The 21,739-nt window shown below is 48.4% G+C and overlaps 13 protein-coding genes across 15 annotated transcripts; 6 read left to right on the plus strand and 7 right to left on the minus strand.

Annotated features, from left to right (window-relative positions):
- Positions 1-144: 144 nt before the first annotated feature.
- FOXG_04496 (uncharacterized protein) lies at positions 145-2,184 on the plus strand. Its single transcript, XM_018382530.1, has 4 exons — positions 145-355; positions 398-1,356; positions 1,404-1,483; positions 1,530-2,184. Exons 1-4 carry the CDS (start codon positions 178-180, stop codon positions 1,903-1,905), a joined length of 1,593 nt encoding a protein of 530 aa, XP_018239257.1. The 5' UTR covers positions 145-177; the 3' UTR covers positions 1,906-2,184.
- Positions 2,185-2,186: 2 nt separating this feature from the next.
- On the minus strand, positions 2,187-4,027 carry FOXG_04497 (uncharacterized protein; the record flags this gene model as incomplete). The annotated part of the gene is made up of 2 exons (XM_018382531.1): positions 2,187-3,487; positions 3,544-4,027. 2 exons carry the CDS (start codon positions 4,025-4,027, stop codon positions 2,187-2,189), a joined length of 1,785 nt encoding a protein of 594 aa, XP_018239258.1.
- Positions 4,028-4,420: 393 nt separating this feature from the next.
- FOXG_04498 (uncharacterized protein) lies at positions 4,421-6,542 on the plus strand. 3 transcript variants are annotated; one of them, XM_018382533.1, is made up of 4 exons: positions 4,421-4,672; positions 4,735-4,769; positions 4,836-5,414; positions 5,460-6,542. In XM_018382533.1, exons 1-4 carry the CDS (start codon positions 4,587-4,589, stop codon positions 6,473-6,475), a joined length of 1,716 nt encoding a protein of 571 aa, XP_018239260.1. In that variant the 5' UTR covers positions 4,421-4,586; the 3' UTR covers positions 6,476-6,542. The 3 variants fall into 3 exon arrangements, with proteins under 3 accessions (XP_018239260.1, XP_018239261.1, XP_018239259.1); XM_018382534.1 differs by having other exon boundaries at positions 4,836-6,044; positions 6,100-6,539; XM_018382532.1 differs by having other exon boundaries at positions 4,836-6,542.
- Positions 6,543-7,460, minus strand: FOXG_04499 (tagatose 1,6-diphosphate aldolase; the record flags this gene model as incomplete). Its single annotated transcript, XM_018382535.1, has 1 exon — positions 6,543-7,460. The coding sequence occupies one exon, from the start codon at positions 7,458-7,460 to the stop codon at positions 6,543-6,545; it is 918 nt and encodes a 305-aa protein (XP_018239262.1).
- Positions 7,461-7,892: 432 nt separating this feature from the next.
- FOXG_04500 (ribose 5-phosphate isomerase B) lies at positions 7,893-8,440 on the plus strand (the record flags this gene model as incomplete). The annotated part of the gene is made up of 2 exons (XM_018382536.1): positions 7,893-8,303; positions 8,357-8,440. 2 exons carry the CDS (start codon positions 7,893-7,895, stop codon positions 8,438-8,440), a joined length of 495 nt encoding a protein of 164 aa, XP_018239263.1.
- A 466-nt stretch (positions 8,441-8,906) lies between these two features.
- On the minus strand, positions 8,907-9,883 carry FOXG_04501 (uncharacterized protein; the record flags this gene model as incomplete). Its single annotated transcript, XM_018382537.1, has 3 exons — positions 8,907-9,215; positions 9,270-9,691; positions 9,748-9,883. 3 exons carry the CDS (start codon positions 9,881-9,883, stop codon positions 8,907-8,909), a joined length of 867 nt encoding a protein of 288 aa, XP_018239264.1.
- Positions 9,884-10,465: 582 nt separating this feature from the next.
- FOXG_04502 (uncharacterized protein) lies at positions 10,466-11,726 on the plus strand (the record flags this gene model as incomplete). The annotated part of the gene is made up of 4 exons (XM_018382538.1): positions 10,466-10,614; positions 10,939-11,021; positions 11,156-11,385; positions 11,445-11,726. The coding sequence occupies 4 exons, from the start codon at positions 10,466-10,468 to the stop codon at positions 11,724-11,726; spliced, it is 744 nt and encodes a 247-aa protein (XP_018239265.1).
- A 985-nt stretch (positions 11,727-12,711) lies between these two features.
- On the plus strand, positions 12,712-12,986 carry FOXG_18842 (uncharacterized protein; the record flags this gene model as incomplete). Its single annotated transcript, XM_018398978.1, has 2 exons — positions 12,712-12,722; positions 12,863-12,986. 2 exons carry the CDS (start codon positions 12,712-12,714, stop codon positions 12,984-12,986), a joined length of 135 nt encoding a protein of 44 aa, XP_018239266.1.
- Positions 12,987-13,158: 172 nt separating this feature from the next.
- FOXG_04503 (uncharacterized protein) lies at positions 13,159-14,271 on the plus strand (the record flags this gene model as incomplete). Its single annotated transcript, XM_018382539.1, has 3 exons — positions 13,159-13,372; positions 13,444-13,563; positions 13,727-14,271. 3 exons carry the CDS (start codon positions 13,159-13,161, stop codon positions 14,269-14,271), a joined length of 879 nt encoding a protein of 292 aa, XP_018239267.1.
- An 890-nt stretch (positions 14,272-15,161) lies between these two features.
- Positions 15,162-16,292, minus strand: FOXG_04504 (uncharacterized protein; the record flags this gene model as incomplete). Its single annotated transcript, XM_018382540.1, has 1 exon — positions 15,162-16,292. The coding sequence occupies one exon, from the start codon at positions 16,290-16,292 to the stop codon at positions 15,162-15,164; it is 1,131 nt and encodes a 376-aa protein (XP_018239268.1).
- Positions 16,293-17,193: 901 nt separating this feature from the next.
- Positions 17,194-17,529, minus strand: FOXG_18843 (uncharacterized protein; the record flags this gene model as incomplete). Its single annotated transcript, XM_018398979.1, has 2 exons — positions 17,194-17,408; positions 17,520-17,529. The coding sequence occupies 2 exons, from the start codon at positions 17,527-17,529 to the stop codon at positions 17,194-17,196; spliced, it is 225 nt and encodes a 74-aa protein (XP_018239269.1).
- Positions 17,530-18,625: 1,096 nt separating this feature from the next.
- Positions 18,626-19,525, minus strand: FOXG_04505 (uncharacterized protein; the record flags this gene model as incomplete). Its single annotated transcript, XM_018382541.1, has 1 exon — positions 18,626-19,525. The coding sequence occupies one exon, from the start codon at positions 19,523-19,525 to the stop codon at positions 18,626-18,628; it is 900 nt and encodes a 299-aa protein (XP_018239270.1).
- A 1,283-nt stretch (positions 19,526-20,808) lies between these two features.
- FOXG_04506 (uncharacterized protein) lies at positions 20,809-21,186 on the minus strand (the record flags this gene model as incomplete). Its single annotated transcript, XM_018382542.1, has 2 exons — positions 20,809-20,952; positions 20,989-21,186. The coding sequence occupies 2 exons, from the start codon at positions 21,184-21,186 to the stop codon at positions 20,809-20,811; spliced, it is 342 nt and encodes a 113-aa protein (XP_018239271.1).
- Positions 21,187-21,739: the final 553 nt, after the last annotated feature.

The raw sequence follows: 21,739 nt of genomic DNA on the forward strand, positions 1-21,739 counted from the left end.
CTTATGCTTATGAGCTTATTTTGTGGCCGGCCCAACGCCCGCAAATCTCACGACCTGCCGTTTTGAGTAACTCACTGCATATTCCGCATAACCAGGATTAAATTTCGACATCGTTCTGCGCCGTATCTCCTTCTTATAAGTTGCACGTAAATCTCCCGTGTACTTTGTTCAGCAGCAATGGCGGACCGTAAAGAGACTCAGGCCTTTGATGGCTTGAGACACGATGACATCAGTGATGAAAGACCTGATAATGGGAGTACCATTGACGCGCAGAACTTTGCGTACAGTGAGGATCGAAAGATCGGTATTACGGGCGCTGTGTTTTTGATTCTGAATAAGATGATTGGAACAGGAAGTAAGTTTTTCACTTTTCTGAGCTGACCACGCTGACTTTTAGTCTTTTCAACGCCGTCGAGTATCTTTGCAGCTACTGGCTCTGTCGGCATCTCTCTTATGCTATGGGTGATCGGCGGCTTTCTCACCTTCTGCGGTCTAAGCGTCTTTCTCGAATTCGGCTTAGCTATCCCACGATCTGGTGGTGAGAAGAATTATCTTGAGCGCGTTTATCGCCGTCCTCGATATTTAGCAACTTGCGTTCTTGCATCGCAGATGATTCTTCTTGGGTTTTCATCCGGTAACTCTCTTGCATTCGGACGATATATCCTATTTGCATCTGGACGAGAAACACCCGATGGCTGGGAAGCTCGCGGCATCGCAGTAACATGCGTAACCTTTGCCGTCCTCATGCACAGCGTAACACCAAAGTGGGGTATCCGCCTCTTCAACGTCCTCGGCGTCTTCAAAGTCGTCATTCTCCTCTTCATCGTCTTTTCAGGCTTTGCCGCCCTCGCAGGCCATCGCCGCGTGCCCAACCCCCACAACTTCGACAACGCCTTCAGGATCGAAGATGGCGACGGCTACGGCGGCGGTGGGGCATACGCTTACTCAAACGCCCTCCTCAATATCATATACAGCTACAAAGGCTGGGAGAATGCAAACTACGTTGTAAGCGAACTAAAACACCCCAAGAAAACTCTCGCCATCGCAGCGCCGATTGCGATCGGCGGTGTTACGATTCTGTACGTCCTCGCAAACGTAGCGTACTTTGCAGCGATTCCGAAATCAGACCTCGCCAAGTCCGAAGTCATCGTCGCCGGCCTCTTTTTCCGAAACATCTTTGGTGAGAGTGCGGCTGCGCGAAGTCTTCCTGCTTTTGTGGCGCTGAGTAATCTCGGAAATGTCCTTGCTGTTTCGTTTGCGCATGCGAGATTGAATCAGGAGTTGGCGAAGGAGGGAATGTTGCCGTTTAGTCGGTTCTGGGCGTCGAATAAGCCATTTAATGCACCAGCTTCTGCGGTAAGTTGTGTTCGTGCTTGGTTGAAGTGATGGGGCTGACGGTTTAGCTTTTTCTTCATTGGATTGTCACGGTTGTTGTTCTTCTCGCACCGCCTGCTGGACCAGCTTATAACTTTATCGTCAACCTGTAAGTCATCCTCATTCACGCTCCGTCAACAAAGTTAACAGCTTAGGTACACATACCCCGGCTCATGGATCAACGGCTTCGTCACAGCAGGCTTGATATACCTGCACTACAAAAAGTCCGAGAACTGGTCATCACCGTGGCACACATATCTCCCCATCTCCATAATTTACCTCCTCGCCAACGTCTTCCTGGCCTTGGTACCCTTCATCCCACCCGATGGCGACTGGAACGCGGATGGATACCCGTACTACGTGTTCCCAGTTGTTGGTGTTGGCGTTTTGATCCTTGGCGGCGTTTACTGGAGCTTCTGGACAAAGATACTTCCGAGGATTGGGGGATATAAGGTTGTTGCGGATAGGACGTTTGATGACTCTGGTGTTGAGACTGTTAGGTACCGAAAGGTTCCTGTCAAGAGGGACTAGTGAGTGTGGCTTGGGGACGGTTTGTGGGAGGCTGATAGATGTTGCTAAGTGTTGTGAGGTATAAAGGTGGGGAAGTTTATGATGGTCTTAGGATATAGTTTCCTGAATTGAGACTGTCCTAAGATAGTATCAGGGCAGTTTATAATAGGCTTCTATTGCGCTCTAGAACGGTTCATGCTACTTGAGTTAAAGAGGCGTAAGCTTATAAACCAGAAAGAAAAAATAAACAAGTCTAAAACTAAAAAAGATTTTCGATATAATAGCATATGTACATTTAGCCTCTATAAGTTTTCTGCCATACCGCTAAGTATCTCGGAAAGTGCCCAGGCTCCCGGGTCAGGTACCTGCTGCTTACTAGCCTCACCAACATACAAAGCCCTTCCAAGTTTCGGTCTCAGATATCGCGTAGCCTCTGCCTTCTCTTTGGCCTTCACGACTCCAGCTTCAAAGCTCTTTGTCTTCACAAACTCATCCGAAAACGGCAAAAGAACATCCATCACGGTGCGGTCTCCCTCTCTTGCCGTCGTGCAAGTCTTGAGAGACTCGACAGCAACATGAAGCGCTTCAGCATAGATCTCAGCAGTTATTGCCTTGGTGACTTTCTGACCTGAGAGTTGACGCTTGAGGGCGTTGTTGAGAGCTGTGAGGAGAATGCCAAAGATGGCACCTAGGGTTCCGCCCATGTCATCAACTGTGTCGGTGATTGCTTCGAGGAACGACACAACAGAGTCTGGGGCAGCATGTCCCTCGTCAATTTTTCGAATCACTGATTCGCACAATCCTTTCACTGCTTCACCACAATCACCATCACCCATCATCATATCCCACTCAGTGAGCTTTGGCTCAGCTAGGATGGCTTTCTTACATGCTGATCGGATGCACCTCTCAAGTAATGAGGGATCCACTGAGTCATACTGCTTGGTGGCAGCAGCAGACTCGTTTCCATTTGCGTGACCATTTTGCTTTCCTTCGCTTCGAGACTCAAGCTTCTGTGACGGTCTGGCAAGGTTTGGCCATGAAACAGCTGTTGTAGGCCGGTCAAAAAGCTCGAGTAATGTCGCGGTCGTTGTCTTGCAAAGGCTTGCAGAAGCTGATAGATTGCAGAGCGAGATCGAGAAACCCGGTGCATTCAAAGAGGTCTCAAACGATCCTGATAGACACCTAACTGGCTGAATAAACCATGTTGAAGCAAGCTGTTGCTGAATCTCGTCCACTAACGCACCAAGCTCCAGGTTTGAAAGACCACCATAGTTATTGACCAGCAGTAAAACCTCATCGTCTTGAGTGAATTTGCAGAATCCTCGTTCTGGATCGCTGCTGTCACATAGAAGCTCCAAACAAGACTTTATAACTGTCTCAACTGTTGGGAAAGGAGAAACGAGTTGTTGGCCGGGTTCATTGTGAACACCGGCTCCGATGACGCAAATATCGTCGGCGACTCTCTGGTATTGACGACCCGGCACATGGCAGTGGTCAAGCGATGATCCGATTGAGACGGTGTTGTCATTTACTGCTCGGCCTAGGTCCACACATTGTTCGAAAGACCAGTCCTCGGCGGCGGCAGCACAGAGAATTTTCATCGCTATTGCCCATATCAGTATAATGAGCCCCAGCTTTCTCTCATTGGGAGCTACATACTGAATACATGACCAGGCATGCCTCTTCTTCCCACTCGTTCCGATCTGCTTCTCCCAATAGAAACATCATCAGTAGCTGGAAGAACCAGATAGTCTTCCCCGGATCCTGCAGCTTTTGCTTTTTCAGCAGCAAGACCAAAGTGAAGTCGATCCCCAGTGTAGTTCGTAATGAGAAAGATGGTTCCCTTGGTAGATGGTGCCAGCTTCTTGGCAGCTAGGATCTGTTTGGTGCTTGGTGAAGCGAAGATGTCGCCACATGCTACTGCTGAGAGAAGGCCTTCACCGACGAACCCGCTCCAGGAGGGCTCATGGCCTGAACCACCGCCACTGATGATGGCGACTTTTGAGGGGTCGTGATGTAGATTAGCTACAACACGTTCGGGCTCGTTTGAGATTAGATGGGGGTTTGCTGTCACAAGGGACCTTAGTGCTCGGGGTACCAAAGAGTTTGCAGCTGCTTCTGAGAAATAGTGTTTTGTTGACATGATGAAGAGCAAAATCGCGGGAGGATTGATGGGAACATATCACCAATGTGATTGAATCATGATTAATTGTTATTTTAATCAAGTGCCTACATATATAAGTTTATCATCCATAGGTACCGCTTTAAGAAGCTCCAACCTCGTTACGAACCAAATTCCAGCCGGGTTACCTCTCCCGACTTTCCCTTAGAGTATTTCAGCGCCTAGATATTATCTGCAGGGTAACACATGGAAAAATGACCGCGAGACGCAACTTGTCCAGCTCGCAGACCAGCAAGGTTCCCCGCAGTTTGGAGCCAACCTAGCTTGGGGAAGCCAGAAACTTAGGACATCCACTCTACGTGATGAAAAGATTCAGGTAAACCTAGTATATTTTAATGAGCCTTTAGGCTAATTAATTTTGGCACCGTAGTTCAATATTCACAGGTTTTCTTCCTAGCTTGACTCAGGGCAGCTTTGGCTAAACACCGGCAATGGAGCTTCCCATGTCGGCGAAATCGTATGCTGTCAGTCCTATTCTGCCAACCTTCGTCTCGCGTCACTCCATGCGACACTATCTCCAATGGACCGAGATGAAGACGATCAAACGCGGCTGAGGAAGAGACCTCGCAAGTCTCGCAGCCGAGGGTTGCGTACGAGAACTGGCTGGTTAGTGCATATCTCCTCATGTGTGATTGCATGATATGATCATTGAGGTCTAATAGATACAGTTTGACGTGTCGCAAGCGGCACAAGAAATGCGATGGTGAGAGTGACCTTTCATGTTGCCTCCTACAATACCCGCTAATGGGCTATTATTGACGCATGCCAGAGAGGCGTCCAGTCTGCGGACCCTGTACGATCAGATCTCGCGACTGTGTCTACCCCGAAACGCAGTCTTCGTTGACAAGCATTGATGAGTCCGAAACACAATCAAGGGAGCAGTTATTCCTCGGTGATCAGGACTCTCCAGCAGCACTTGATCTACCAGATTCACACAGCAACCACCTAGCCACTGACACTGGCCCCAACATACAGCCGTCCCTGTCCGCAAACGATGTCTCACTTCTCGGCGTGGCCCCCCAGCCACTAACTACCTCTACCTGGTCAGCAGACTCAGCCTTCTGGACTGCCGACTTTGCTTCGACGCGATGGCTTGACCTGCTCGCCAATGACGCTGCACAAGCAGATAGCGGCTTCTCGCTTGTGCCAACTCCAGCCTTGAGAGAAGGTGAAGAGAGACCTCCAGACATCGGAAGCCTTCAAGCACGTTTATCTCAAGTTGCCGAAGTTGAGCCTACAAGCTGGAAAGCTGGAGTGAGTCCGGCAACTTTGTCGCCGCATGAAGCTGTTCTGCTTCGTCACTTTGCAGAGAAGTGTGCGTTATGGCTGGACCTCTTCCATCCTCAGAGTTTGTTCTCTACATACGTTATCAGACTGGCACTGAAAGACCCAGGGCTTCTTCATGCCATTCTTGCTCTCGCTGCACGTCATCGCTCCAAGCTACCCAGTCCCAGCAACCATACCGTAACGGATAACGAGTCGATCCGACATTACTATGAGACACTTCACTACGTACAGGAAGCTCTAGCCTATACAAGCTACACCAAATCAGAAGAGCTTCTAGCCACTGCCATTGTTATCTCGTCGTACGAAATGCTCGATGAATCAGATGGGCGGGGAAACTGGCAGAGACACCTAAAGGGCGTCTTCTGGATACAGAGATCTCAAGACGTAAACGGAGGCTCTGGTGGCCTTCGCCAGGCTGTTTGGTGGGCTTGGCTCCGTCAGGACATCTGGGCTGCGTTCAGGGAAAAGAGACCCTGCCTTAGTTTCTGGGTTCCAGTTCAGGACCTCAGTGAGCTTGACCAGCATGACTTGGCAGAGAGAGCTATATATCTTCTCTCTCAGGCGGTGAATTACTATGCACATTCCCATGCTGCCGTATCCGGCTCGACAACGAATCGTCTAGCGCCAGTGGACTTGGGTCGTGCGAGAGTTGACATTTTGAACAAGATAGAAGAGCTCAAGTCTCACTTCGGCGAGCAATACCAACCCCTTCCATCACCCTCCAAAACCACTGACATCTTCAATAGAATTTGGATACACCCACCAGAATTTGGGGCTGCGTTGCAGGCACTTGCATTTGCGCAAATATTGATAGCGCTTCATAGTCCAATACCGGCTGGATTTAATGGGTATCTAAGAATGCAAAAGACACTCACGCAATCTGTAGACACCATCTGCGGGATAGCTATGGACTTGAAGGATGAGGCCTGTCAAATCGTATCAGCGCAGTGTCTTTACGGGGCGGGTCTTTGTTTGCAAGAAGCTGATAAGCGTGAAAAAGTTATTTCTTTGATGGAGGCTTGTGAGGCTAGAGTTAACTGGGTCCCTATGAAGATGTGGAGAGATGATTTGAGAACAGAGTGGTCCAAGGCAGATCTGGAAGGAAGCCAGGACGCCTTCTGAGAACACAAGACTCAGCCAGTAAAGTCACCCTCATAATTGATAATAATGAACTATGGTATAGCTTCTCTTAAGCCTTCCCTGTAGAACCGCAGACATCCATCTGCCACTCCGTCAGCTTCTGAGCTTTCTCTACACCTTCCTCCATCAGTGTCGTCAAGTTGAGCTTCGAGGCTTGTTCCTTGATGTGAATGAGGTAGTCATCCAAGACAAGCTTGTTCACATTGACCTTGGACACACCGCCCTTGATGCAGGCCTTCATTATATCCTCTGGGAAATCGTTGGTCCCATGGAGGACAACTCTCACGCGCCCATTGACTCTTGATCGTATCATCTCAAGCCTGAAGACCTTGTTAGACTTGATGTAATCACTTAGCCGTTTTACTAACCGATCAAATTCTAGAACAGGACCACGCTTGCCATATTCTCCATGTACGTTACCAAATGCAGGGGCAAGGAAATCAATCCCCGTCGCAATGAAATCCTCAACCTGCTCTGCAGTCGTCAAGGCCCCCTCCAAATCAGCTGTATCCGCGATTCCGTCTTCCCCTCCTTCAATTCTCCCCGGTTCAGCTTCAGTAGCAATTCCACGCACATGACAGTACGAAACCAACTCCTTGGTCTTGGACAGGTTCTCTTCCATCTCGTGATGGCTCATATCGACCATGATGCTATCAAAGGGGAGAGAATCAGCGGCATGTCGAATAATTGCTTCGTCCTGTGCATGATCTAAGTGGATTGCGATGGGAACTGAAGCATTCCGCGCTGCGTGTGCTGCGGCGTGGATGAGGAGGCCAGATGAAAAGGTGATGGCCCAAGGGAAGACTTGGATGATAAGAGGACTACGTTTGACCTCGGCAGCTCGTACAAAAGCCAGAATGTGCTCTATGCTGTAAGCTATCGGTGCAACGACTCCGTAGCCTCCATCCTCAGCTGCCTTGAGGATCTGGCAGGTCTTGTTGTTTTGCGGTTTCCAGGTGGAAGTCATTTTTGCGATGGTTGGCTGCTAAATTAAAAGCAATCTCTGCTTCTATACCGACTGAATGTATAAACAAGATCGTCTACTCGGTCAGGCTGTGCTTGATTCGAACGCCCATGGCACCCTGCCATTAATCCTTGCACTAACCTCCAAAAGTGTCTCCGCATATTCGCGCCTCGAGGTAATTCTGCAGCTGAGACTAACCCAACTCGAGCTAGCTTTACTCGTCTGAACCTTGTCGACTTTAGCAGCTTGGCCTCGAAGCGCAATACCTGCATTGCAGCTATGATTCGCTTCCGGGCGCGTCCGAAGGAAAAAGCATTGGAAGAGCATAAAGTACACAACAGAGGCAGAGACCAAATTTATTTGGTTATCAATATTGAGCTTTGAGATTTGGATTAAGTACCAATAATTTCTTCTTTACTACGTTGCTGACATACAATGCCATCCGGACTTCGCATAGTCATTGGCGGGGACGACGCCGGCTTCCCCTACAAGTTCATCATCGCCCAACAACTTCTCACTGACCCCCGTGTTTCGTCGGTCATCGACGCTGGTCCTTCATCAGAGGAGGACAAAACTGCATATTCGCACTTTGCCATCGCAGCTGCAGAGAAAGTGGCAAAGGGTGAAGCTGACAGAGCTTTGTTGATCTGCGGAACTGGACTTGGTGTTGCCATCGCTGCCAACAAAGTGCGTGGTATCAGGGCTGTGACAGCACATGATAGCTTCTCTGTTGAGCGTTCGGTTTTGAGTAATAATGCTCAGGTTTTGTGTTTGGGACAACGGGTTGTTGGGATTGAGCTAGCTAAGAGGCTGGTGAAGGAATGGCTGGGGTACCAATTTGATCCCGTACGTACATCTATGCTGTTTTTCCAGCGGGTGCATTGTTAACTCTGTTCTAGAACTCATCATCTGCTGCCAAGGTCAAGATCATTGAGGATTACGACAGTCAACAACTTATAACAGCGCCAATAGCAGCTGCATAGGATTGGGAGATTGAAGTAGACACCAAAAAAATGAGTTTTATTAATCTCTAATAACGGACTTCTACAACTTTCTTCCACTTCTCGGTTCTTAGTAAAAAGTCAGATGAAGTGTATGATATCTTGTATGCCTTGGAAGCTTTTACATAAAGTTTCATGTCATTATGTTTTCGCTTATGAAGTTTGTGTAAACACTATCGATATCTCCATCCAGTTGTGGGGGACGAAGCAGAAAGAGCGCCTTATTTCCGAAACACCATAAGGGAATATAAACATTTGCCTTTATATAATCTATGATATACGTTTAACATCCTTTGTTGGCATTTCAGCGGTATTCAAACGAGTAGTGAGAAGGCAAGCAGTCTGTTACCAGTCCCAGCTGCAAAGAATGAAGTACAACATTGAGCTGCTTTCATGATACAATTAAATCTATTGAAGATGGGTAACTATCTATAGAAAAGATTTTCCATTACCAAGCGCCAACAATACCAGCAATCGGGATATCAATTCCCGTGGTGTAAGTCGCCGTCTCACTCAGCAGGTATACATATGCACCTCCAAGCTCCTGCGGTAGCGCCAGGCGAGGCATGCCACCGTAGTACTTCATCTTAGTATCCCAGTCAGGCGCCGTCTCAACATAATATGTCAGAGCAGTTTTGACGAAACCAGGTGAAATGCTGTTCACTCGAATGCCATACTGCGACCATTCCATCGCAAGTGTATGCGTCATGTTTCGCACTGCACCCTTTGTTGCGCCGTATGGGGCTGATGGGGCAGCCTATCCAAAGTTAGCGGGGAGAAGACTTGCCAGAAAGTTTGGGAGGATACTGACTCTGTTTGGGCGGTAAGATGTCATACTGGCTGTAAACACAATGCTGCCCTTGCAGCCAAGCATGATGAATGCGCGCGCAGCAGCCGTTGCACAATTCCAGGCCCCAAATACGTTTAATCGGAATAGCTTCTCAACTTGCTCAGCTGCAAAGTCCAAGGCCGGTTGATGCTTGGTGGCACCAGCGTTGGCAACCATACCATCGAAACGGCCCTTTGCAGCGATGATAGCATCTATGGCAGAAGTCACACTCTCTTCATTGGTAACATCGCATTTTTGGAAACCTAATCTTCCCGGAAAGCGTTTGAGTAGAGTTTCAAAGGGTTCTGAAGGTTCAGTAACGTCGAGGCTGTAGACGAAAGCAGCGTCGTTTACAAGGCAGACTTCGGCGATGCCCAGGCCAATGCCCTGATTGGCGCCAGTGACTTTTATTGTTAGCATCGATCAATTTTGCGTAATTTAGTGACTCAAAATTACATACTGGCAATAACCTTGTCTTGTAGGGTGACCTTGTAGTCATGGTTGGGTCCGGGCATAGTGCTTAGAGGCCCATGTCCATTGGCGGCGCCATTTGTACTGTTAGAGGTACCGTTTGTGTTTTGAGGTCCACTCGTCATTGTGTTATGGATTTAATTTTAAGAAAGAATGTTTGAGGGAATAGGTAAGTGAACTGATGTAAAAGAAGAGAGACAGTTATTCAAAAAGTCAAGTAAAGAAATCTTAAATATTGTCCTCAAGGCGGCTGCCCACCAAATTGCTGCGCGAAACAAATCATGCCACAATAAGCCAAGGAACTTAACATCGCCGCCAAGGACGTGACATCCTGGTCATTGTACTCCGTCTCGCGACCTCAATGAACCCCAAGCCGCGGTTTAGTTACCCCAATAGAGTCGCCCCTGGCGTTCAGCTCGGGTAGGGGCAGAAACTAAATTAGTCTTGGCGAAAATCTGGGGTCTCCACGATTCTAGAACAGCTGATTCCTGAACTTGGAGCTAAGGGAAAACCTCTCTCGTTCGAAAACCTGACAATCTCCAAGATACGACGTGAGACTGTGTAGCAAGAACTATGACATCTGTTTTATTTAAGTATCAGACATATCTTCCACCTCAATTGCTTCATTGCTATCACAATCAGTCAATCCTCAATTCTTCATTATCGGTCTTCCAAACGCGTCAACAATCCATCCCTTGCCCCGCATCATGGACAAGGTAGACAAACAGTCGTTCGAGCACGATGACAACATCATTGATCCTAAGGAAGAGTCCATGGCGCATGATGAATATGTACCCGGAACCGAAGAAGAGAAGAAGCTCGTTCGCAAGATCGACCTCTTCATTCTCCCCATGATGTGGGTCATGTACCTCCTTTCCTACATGGACAGAACCAAGTCAGTATACCCCCTTTCACATACGCGTTAGAGTCTGGCTAAGACTATACAGTATCGGAAATGCCAAAATCGCCGGAATGGACAAAGATCTTAACCTCGATTCCAACAAATACTCCATCGTCCTCGTTGTCTTCTTCGTTGGCTATGTCGTCTTCGAAGTTCCCTCCAACATGATCCTCACACGAACCCGTCCAAGTCGATATCTTCCCGGAATCATGTTTGTCTGGGCGGCGTCACAATTGCAATGGCTTTCACGCGCACCTATGAACATATGATCGGCTTTAGAATTCTCATGGGCGTTCTCGAGTCCGGATTTGCTCCTGGTGTTCTTCTGCTTCTCTCTTCTTGGTACAAGAGTGAAGAGCAGAGTAAGCGATTTGCCGTGTACATCTCCGCTGCCATCCTCTCCGGTGCATTCGGTGGTCTCTTACTAGCTCCATCACCAGTGGCCTAGACGGCGCACCCGGCAAGGCTGGCTGGAGATGATTGTTTATTGTTGAAGGTGCTGCCACTATGGGAGTGGCAGTGATTGCATACTTTATCCTTCCTGACTTTCCATCAAACACTTCGAGGCTCAAGTTCAGCCAGGCAGAGATTGATCTTGCCATTCAAAGACTGCAACACAACAGACCACAGGTCCATACTGAGGATGAAGCGAAACTAGGTCATTGGAAGGCTTTCAAACTCAGCATGACCAACTGGCGCACCTGGTTCTTTGTTGTTGGTTATATGGTAAGTTGTCGATCACCCTAGTGATGTTGAAGGCTTGGCTGACTAACAAACCTCTTTAGGCGATCATGGGCTCTTCAACCCTCTCCTACTTCTACCCCACTCTCGTCAAACGTCTCGGTTACGAATCCACGACAGCTCAGTACATGACCATACCCATCTTTGGCGTTGCATTTGTGGTCACCGCTCTCACAGGCTACTTCGTTGACAAGAAGAGTCAATGGCGAGGCGTTATACTATGCGCCTGGATGAGTATCGCCATGTTGTGTGCCATCATCATCTGCGTCGTCTACAACTTCAAAGCACGCTACGCTCTCCTCGTTATCATGGCTGCAGCGCTTTAGGCTTCAAATGGCTTATCATTATCTTACGCCTCAACTACCTTTGGCTCCATGCCCAACGAGACTCGAGCCATTTCTCTGGCGTTTATCAACGCTATGGGCAACCTGGCCCAGATATATAGAGCCTACTTGTTCCCAGCATCAGAGAAGCCTAAGTATCTCAAGGGATTTGGCGTCATCAGCGGGCTATGCTTCACCGGAGCTGTATCATATGTTCTCTTGCATGTCTTTCTCAAAGGCAAGAAACGGGCTTGAGTGATAATAGTACCAAGAAAGGTACATAATGTACTTCTATTTACAGTTAGTTAGGTAAAGGCGATGTTAATCACGGCTTATGCATTGTACTGTTCCTCGACTAGACGGGTCTCTTAGGATCGATCTGGTTTTGTGTAATTGCATAGGTAATGAGAACCTGCTGATGTATCGATCAAAGAGACTTTTCACGGGAGACTGCGACGATCCTCAAGAGGAAAAGCATTGAGCTGCGAATACTGAGTGAGGTGACTCATCTGTTCGGGATCATATTATTCCGGCAAGGTTTGACTCCCCGTAGCTTCCTATAACCCCTCCATCATGATCATCATCGTGACTCCACAATCGCAAAGGGGCAGTATTTACAGGGTCAACAAATGGCTTGATCTGTTGCACCCCAAGGATGGCACAATTATCGGGGTATCACCATCTTCTAAGCTTAGAGTAGCCTGTCCTAAGTCGTTGTAAACTTATGATGAGTCTTATGATGACTTTAGGATATCTCATGATGAGTTTGGGTTTACTGCGATCATCTTGAGTGCTGAGTTTGGTACGGTGAGGTTCAAGCTGTGATTTGTCCAGGAGCCAACTCCACCGCGTAAACGAACAGAAGACTCTGGCCTTGGCTACTAACAAAATTAGAGGTTGTTCTTGTTACACAACCCCGCCCCACTCAACTCCGCTTCCGGACTGTTGTGCACCAAAGTGCTAGCAATTGGTCAAGCATTTCGATATAATGTCTAAGCTGTAAGCCAGATGTGTTATTTGGAGTTGAGACTTGTGGCTGAGAGCTTAAGTCAGCACAGAGAACTTAGTGCACCAAAGTGCCTCGCGAGCTCGTCAAGAATATCCTCTCAGTAATTTTACATCAGGTATCAATTAAACAGCGCCATACTTATCACCATTTCACTCAAGCCGGCTCAAGCATACATCCTGTTCATCACAGCGCATCGATATTCAATCAGCAGGTGGAGAGGTGTTCCGGTACAAGGAACCCGCTCTCCCAGCTAGCCTCATGAGTCTGACGCAAGCTTCCGGTTTACCAGTACAATAATCTTCTCAATTGTGATATCTTCACAGCTAACAAAGTTGGAGCATCAGAAAGGTCACCCTCCTAGCGCGCACTTCCCTTATCCTGGCCGCAGTCCGCTTCACATTCCCTCGAATAGCCGTCAATGTCGACATGCCACCGCATTTGACCTCCTACCAGAGCTTGGTCACTAGCAAGGCACGCCGCCGCAGCAAACCCGAAGAACGCCCTAAGGCACCGCGACCGGGTCCCTCCGAACTGGAAGAAGTGCTTGTCAGCTTCCTCCGAGCAGTCTCCTTCTGGCGCGACCTCGAGCTGAGCCCGTGGAGAGCCTCATCCCACTCGAGGAGTATCAACTTCGACTTGAGTTCATCGACGAGATCCGAAAGGCGCCTCAGTGATCCCGTAGCCCCAAAAAGCCTGACCTCACCGGGCTAGAGTTCTCGTATCTCATCAACATACCCATCGACGGTTTACGGGTGCTCAAAGGCTTTCTTGGTGTCATGGCTTCCAGCGTCCAAGCCAACATCAACAACTCGAGGAATGCAACCGGCCGGCGTAAGTCTGAATCGAAGCCTGTATTGAACCTCCTTCATACTAATACTTATTGGTCCTTCAAAAGGCCGCCTACAAGATCGAATTACCCGAAGAGTACCAGAATAACTCATCTACAAAGACTGTGAGCTCTAAAGGGAAGGCGTCCCTATGTGTTACACAACAGGGATCTACCACAAAGCCGTACTCCACACCATCTCGAACTCTTCTATGGCCACAAGCAAGGACAGTGGGGCCGGGCGAGAAGACGATGTCTGGAAGCGTTGCTTGAAACTCGATGGTGATTGCTGTGTGATCACTGGTGCCAGTCATCCCCATGTCTATCAAATTCTTCCATTTGCTTGGTCAAAGACCAAGACGAACTTGAGGACACAGCAGATGATTCCTGCCCTCGAAGTAGTCGTCGACCTTAAACCAAGCAATGTCAAGTACGAAACCGTTACCAAGCTTCGACAAGGCGTCGGTTGTACCGACCCATTGTGGAATGTGGTGTGTCTGAGCACCCAGCTTCACAAGTGGTGGGACCATGCGTACTTCGGCCAGAAGTACGACGGCAGAGCTAATTGTCTGGAAGAGGACTTTGCCCAGATCCACCTTCAGTTCTTGTGGATGCCTCGCAACATTTATCGCCGGGCAACGAAACAAAGAGTACAGAGAAAGGCCGAGGTGAGGATCTCCCACCGCTTTGCTCAGAGCACGGCTGTTGCGTGATCCCTGGTGCAAAGGAGTCGCACGTCCTATTCCCAGCGGCATTGAGTATTTACCAGTGTAGAGGATTCATCAATTGAGGTGGAGAAGACTGGTCGGGACGTCTCAATAGACATAGCAATCGTGGTCAAAAATCAATGTTGGAACTTCACCTGGACCTCTCATAATCATTCGTATGTCTTTGAAGCTGGGTTTTACGCCAGCATCACCCTCCGTCTCATCTTGTCTTTTGCATCTCACGCACTCGCATCCCAACGAGAGAGAATATCATCATAAACCTCATCCTAAGTCTCATCCTAACAGGGCCGTAAATCTGGTTGTCGTTCCTTCCCGTTCACCTGCTCGCCCATCACGTGACGATAGTAGAGCGTGTGGCCGCCCCCTCTACCTCGCGCTCGGTGGCAAACCCTTGGTGGCAAACCCTTGGTGGCTCGACAATTGCTCCCCTTCTACCATTTCCAGGAATCACAGTCCGATACACTGTTTTCATTGTCGTGATTAAGGCTGACGAGTGTGTGCAAACCTCCGCTCACAACTCGGTCAAGGATATTCAGCACAGTTTGTGTAACTGTCACGGTAGTTCCCTCAAAGGCATTTTGGGGTGCTTCTTGGTGGTACAGCATGGGTGAAAGCACGCTTTGACAAGTAGATTTAGGAATTTCACAACGCTGCACGTAGTATTGCGTAATTGAAGTAGAACAATAGAGAATTACATCACGCAAGATAAGATCAAGGCGCAGGTCACACAGTCACGGCAGAATCAGACACTTATTGCAGCAACGAGACTTTCATTTTTCGGGCCATCTGAACTTCCCACCCAGTGACTCGACTCTACATCCACTGCTGTTGGTACTCGCCTCAACAGGGCGCTCCATCTTAGCGCACACAGTCGGCTAAGAGTCATCAGCGAGCATCATCGCCGCCCTCTTTTTGTTCATCGGGATACCATCAATGACAACAGTATCTCGTGAAGCATCCAGAGCTTTCTGGTCTTCTTCCGCCCGGCGTTTATGGTACGCCTCAACCGCACGCCATCCCAGCAGCCTTGGATCCTCGGGGAGTACAAACTCACCTCCAAGGCCCAGGGTGTCCAGGTCATTCTGTAATTGCTCGATATCATCGGCAATGAACTTTGCGAACTCAGCGGTCCACGGAAACCGGTCTTGCGCTGTAAGGCCACCGACAGCAGAGGCAAGAAGGAACCAGGTGTTGAAGTCCAAGAAGCTTGGCATATTACAACGTTTCTTGACGAACAAAATGAACCTGTCCTTGTCGGTATTTATGCTGCGACAGTTGCTGGCGTTGTGACGGAGGGTATTGCAGCGCGGGCAACCCTTCATGAGCCCATCATTACCAGCCTTGAGGCATGAGTCCAAACGATGCTTGTTGGACTTGCACCCAACGCAAAAGAGCCGTCTCTGGGGCTTGTCGGGAGGTCGGCCTTGGTCCTGACCATCACCCTGGGTCTGGGGGCGAGTTCCCTGCTGATCAGACCTCTGCTGCTGAAGAAACGAGGCTCTAGACCGTTTGAGGGCCCTGCCTGCTTCTATTCTCTCCTCGTCCTCACTATCCAGCGCAATGACCTTCCTTTTGGCGCACTTTTCCATGAACGCTTTGAGGTCGGTCATTGACACGAGGCCTGACCCGATTTGATTCCCTTCCTTGACTTGCTCTGCAATATCCGCGACTTCGGGCAGGCAGGAGGCATCATCAACGCTACGGCTAATCGCGGGTTTACCTCTGAAGGTTGACACACACATCTCGTTCCTTGCGAGCTGGCCGGTGTGCCGGTTCACTACGCCAACTCCAAGTTGGCCGACATCGTCCTCCGCCGTCCCGAACATGAGACTGTTGCGTGGTATAATGTTCATGAGGTTGCCAATCTTGGCACCTTGAGCTGACGAGCTGTGCTGTCCGCTCTGCGACCCAGCACCGCTCGTCGACTGCTTGTCGTCGCTCTTGCCCTTGCCCTTGTTTCCAGGGTGATTCTGGGTCTGATTCTTCTTGTCGTCGTTTTTGGCCATTTCGATATTTGACCGTGTATCGCTCGCAAGTGCTGCAAATATTGCGGTGTACTATGGAAAGCGCGAGCGGGCCTGAGTGCGAATGCTGTTGTTGTGAAGAGCCATAAAAAGGTGGGGCGCTCGTTCCCTTTTGCAATGGCACAGCACTACCTTGTCTATCAACAGAATAACTAAAACCTTACTTATAATATTTGACTTAATAGTAAATATTAAATTTAACGAATTTATACTTATATTACATATATACTGTTAAAATAGAACTAAAGCTCTTATAATGATTAAGTATGTTTATATTTATTCCATATTTTATAAAGTATATAATACTTTATATTAAATATATTAAAAAGTATATAAGTAAAATATATATCAAAAACTATCTAAGTAATATATAAATAACCTCTTGTATTGGTTTAGTAATATGGCTAAGCTACTAACTTATTATATTTCTTTCGGTTTGAATAATCTCGAACTGATATGGAAGGTCTTTTATGGAAAGGTCGTAGAGAATATTGTTTTCTATGGACTTCTAGGCTTTCGTTTTTCATTCCCTCTTTATGGATACGATCACGCCTATGTCATTGCTGACTCTGATCCCATGACTCTTGAATTTGACATGACTGCTGACCAACTGACGTACTTCATGAGACGGTGGAGTAGTCTATCCAAGAACCAAATGAAACCAGGGCGCATGTCCACTGCTTTGGTAATAAACCTTCGACGACTGCATTTTATGTGAATCAACCAAAAGAGACGATGTCAGCCTTAAATGGTAGGAAGACGGGCCTGTTCTCCGCCGACAAGATGTTTGGAGTCGTAACTTGGGAGGTTTCATAGCTCTTGCGGTGTACTCGCGTGATGAGGGGTGACTTTCTTGCATCATTTGCGGCGTTACTCTGAATGGTCATCGCGGGACCTTGATTAGATACCGGCACGCCGTCAGGGACTTGATGTCGAGGACCAGCTGGCGCTCCCACGCCTCAGGGCATACGGCCGAGGCGATGGTAAGGCGCTTGAAGATGGACAGGCTTAGGTTGAGGGAACATATGGTTGTGCAGGAGTAGATCCATGATTTTTCCAAAGCTCCCGCAGAGCAGTACAGCCGTAAGCTGTCGTTGTCTTACTCCATAGGGGTCAATCGCCGGTCTACTTAATGCAATCACTGAAGTACTTTGATTTATCACCGAGCGAAGACTCGTGCGACCGTCGATCATCCTCTTTAGCACTTACGATTGTGCATTCTTCTTGTACGGAGTCGTCCTTATTTGACCCAGTTCTACACCTAGCGTTACACAAATGTGGCCCAACGGATAGAGGGAGCCCCACTCATTCTCCTGCCAAGTGTAGGTTCAGTCTCTGTGCTTGACTCTGTGAAAACATCATTCCAGCGACTATATTGCATGCACGACACGCAGAACAATGGCAAGGCAGATTCCTTGCAACAATCGGCGCCTGTACACCAGTGAAGGCCCATTTCTGCAGGCCGACGATATGGCTGACCTTGCTTATCACAGGATCAGAGACTGGCGGTATGTATGCAGCCTTGGGAGAAGAAGAAGATCGTGACTCACGCGCGACACATCCTAAACTTAGGCATATTGTGGTAATCGGTTCTAATTTTATGATGAGTTTCATGATGAGCGGTCTTGTTTAGTAACAATCCTCTGGCGGGATCCCGAGGCAAAGGACTACACAAAAAGATTTTCAGGGAGCACTTGCTACGTAGCTACAAAAAGCACTTCGGGGGCTTGGGCTGAGATTCGGGTTGGTCGGTGTGTGTTCGGAGATATCTGTGAGTGTTTAGATCTCAATTTATTGATTGTTGAATGTTAACAGAGACCAGCGAAACCGTCACATGGAAGTGCCATCGTGGCCTTGGAGCCAGATCTGCGAGTCGGTCCTTGTTTCACGAGAGTACGACAATCAGTCTGTGTATACATGCTCTTTGGGGGACAAGGCTGAAATGGTCCCATCGTGCACTGGGCTTGACCGAGATGTAAGGCCTTTGGTGTGAAGGTGGATGCGATAGCGCGTCATAACCAGCTCACTCATTGACGACGAGCCATGATGGCTCCTTTACATTCATGATGTTACCGACAAGACACATGTTTCACTGTCTTTAACCGCCTGACGAACAGTTTCAGCGTGCCTTATAGGCTGGACTCGGTTTTTATCAGATTTGGCTAGTAGGGCTCATGTACAGACGTTGCTCATAACATGGGGAGCATACAGATTTCTTAAATTTCTGGTTTCAAGTATGCTGAGTATAGACGCCGTTTTTACCAATGATGTACAACTGTGAAAGCAATGCGGAAACTAACTACTCTATCTTCCATCTAGTCATCGTCTTCATCTCCTGAATCATCCCCAGAGTCGCTATCCACATCATTGCCACCTCCGACTCCACCTCCCGTTCCAGCTCCCTCATCACTGCTACCTTCATCATCACTCCCGCCGTCGAGGAACGCGTTGGGTACTGTCGCTACAGCCCTTCCAGAGTCACCCACCGGCTCGAGCGCCTTGGCTGCAACAGCATCGAAGCCAGCTGTCTTAGCTTGCGCCAGTCGCGCAGTGAAGGGTCCAAAGCCCCTTTCGTGAAAACCAAGGAATGCCCCGGGGTTCGAAGGGTCTCCCCTTGGAGGCCTCTCCGATAAGGCCCAGCCCATGACAGCGTTACCAACAGCAGCTTCGGGATCAAGACCCAGTGTACTGTCGAGGCAGTTCTCACAGAGGAATGTGTACAGTAGTGAAGTCTCGTTTACCGAGACTCCATCAGGCAAAGGTCTCACTTTGAAGTTTCCCTTGACTTCCGCAGGGTTATCCTCATCGATCGCTTGTCGAAACGAAGCCATGACTCCTCCTTTTCCGTCAGGCCATGCGGCAAGGATGAAGTTACCCTCCATGTCTCCCGTCAAGCCAGCTGCACCCCATCCTTCGCCATTAGCCAGCGGAAATTGTAGTTGTCCGATGAAGGAACCGGCAGTTCCGTTCGCAGGTGCGGCGTCGGGTAAGGCCAGGGCAAATGTGAAGGACGTTCGGGCGCCGAAGAAGCGCTCCATTGTGAGACCTGTCACTTGGTCGACGAAAGGCTCGGAGACTTGATCTGTTGAGGATGTAGGCTCGTCATCGGCCAAGGCGAGGGCGGGAAGAAAAAGACTGGTAGCGAGGATTCGATGAGGGTTGATGTGTCTTTGACGTGTTGTTCGTCGGTTGTGGATGTTTCGAAGAAGAGGCATTTTGGGGAATGTGTTCGTGCTGGGTATCAAGAAAATGAACTTGAGAAGGATGCAAATGATGTGCTTGAATGAAGACTGAGGATGAGAAGATGGAGATGTACAAGAAGGAAGAATACAGCTCAATAATTATACTCTTCACCCGAATGAAGCCAAGAAATACAAGAATAGCCTCAAACTCTTGAGACTCGAGAGGGAGCCAAAGGCCAGGCCTCTCGCGCCCACCTCACTTCTAATTTGAGTACGCGACTGTTTCGCGTCCCCATCTGGACTGAAGAAACGCTCACCTAAACACTTAAGAACCCATCTCGCCTCAAAGTCATTCTGTTTCCAGCACATTACACCATTATATTACCACTGAAACTGTTTGGTTTCTACTATTAATAGCTACCGTTTGAAGCTTAGATATATGGTTGCAATTAATTGAAACGTGATTGGCTCGAAATTTAAAGCCGAGACGACGCGAAACGTTGATTCAGCCTGTTTATACAGGATGGCCGATTGACGTCGTCGCTTAAGTGAGGATGAAACGTCTTGAGCCAGAGGTCTAGGTTTCGACCTCCCCCGCAACGATCTTGGCAGAACGCCGGCAACCGTTCTGTGAATAGCTTTTTAATTGCCTTTTTGCGGCCTGGAAAGGATTACTTTTTCGGAAATGTAAGCGGGCCCGAAGCAATGGGTGACTGGCTATGTCTAGACATTCTGGATCTCGAGCCAATGGCATTCAGGGTGTCGCGCAGGCTGCTTTCTGGTAACAAACAACTTCAATGCGTTGCAGGACTCTTTATCCAATTTCATATTTCACTGTAAATACCCATATCAGTTTGGCATTATGATTGGCCGGCCGAAACAAGGACAACCCGGCCACTTGAAGTCCCAAAATCTTGATCGGGACATTGGGGTGTCAAGCCTGCAATGTGTTGTCTCACCTTCAATGTTCCCAAACACTATAAGGAGATAGGTTTAAAGTCTCTCAATTCTTTCTCTCGTTAAATTGCCCAAATATTCGATTAAACCATGGCGACTAACACTAAGTGTACCATGAACAAGGGAATCGTTATGTCCAGTTGAGTCTCCATCAATACAAGTACTCCGCTCCAAAACTTCATATACATATCTATCACTGTCCTTATCTTGTGCCCCTGTTGTTCTCTGTGTATATGAACTCTCAATCATAGCGTCGACAAAAGGAGGATCAAAGCGAGCCGCGATATGGAACCCCAATCACTGAAACTGTCAGCTATATCTTTTAGGAGCTTTCCGTGAACTTACCCGTCGATCCCCGCTCAAGAGCGCTCGTCTCGTTCATCCTCCACGATCACATCGTACACCAAGGACGGAGACCCCACAGCGCAGCAGAACCTTGCCGCAGCTTCATGAGCGAGCAAGACCATCTTCAAGGCCTCGTCTCCTCCCTCAACAAGTACGACCTGTTGAGCACCATCCGTTAGTTCACAGATACTGACCTTCTGGTCATGACTTGGCAGCCCATAACAAGTTTGCAGAGCCAGGCTCCTGAAATCCCCTTGGGCATTGATTGCGCCAACAAGTCGGAGCGACTGTCCGACTACCAGGAAAGGTCCGGGTAGGCCCATGTGATATAATGTAGGTTCTTGGTCCTCTCCAGAGGCACCTTGGGTCTCTTCGTTGCTCATGGTGGCCATGTGGTCTTGCGCTTGCGAGGAATGGTTGAGATGATAACAAGATGAAAAGAATGGTGCAAAATGGTAAAGATGCGCTACTTTATGTAGTGAAAGAAATAATTGCTGGCCATATGGCCCATGCTTTGGTAGCTAGCAGTATTCCTGCGGTGAATCTATGATGTCTGGCTCACTGGTGCACAAATGATTGATTGACGGAGCAGTAAGGCGCTAAGTGCTCCAGGGACTAAGCTAAACAACAAAGACTGTGCTCCATAGTTTCCACATTTTTCATTCAAACAACCGTGCCTGGGACAGTCACCAAAGGTTCTACGACAGTGAAGTGTTCTTTACCTTTCACCTACCGTGAAAGAAACATGGGGATGTGAATTTGCCTAAGGTTGTCATGTGATCCTCAAGGAGCAATTCAGGACCTCTATCCTACGTGACAAAAAGGCTTAGGTAAATTTAATGCAGACTTAAAAGGCCCTTAGACTAGTTTTGTCGCTCAGGATATAGGTCCTTAGTTTTCTTGTCTCCCCTTGGTTATGTCTATGGGCGCCTGTTGCACTTTAAC

The sequence above is a fragment of the Fusarium oxysporum genome, chromosome 4, assembly GCF_000149955.1.
Source record: "Fusarium oxysporum f. sp. lycopersici 4287 chromosome 4, whole genome shotgun sequence".
Lineage (NCBI taxonomy): Eukaryota > Fungi > Ascomycota > Sordariomycetes > Hypocreales > Nectriaceae > Fusarium > Fusarium oxysporum.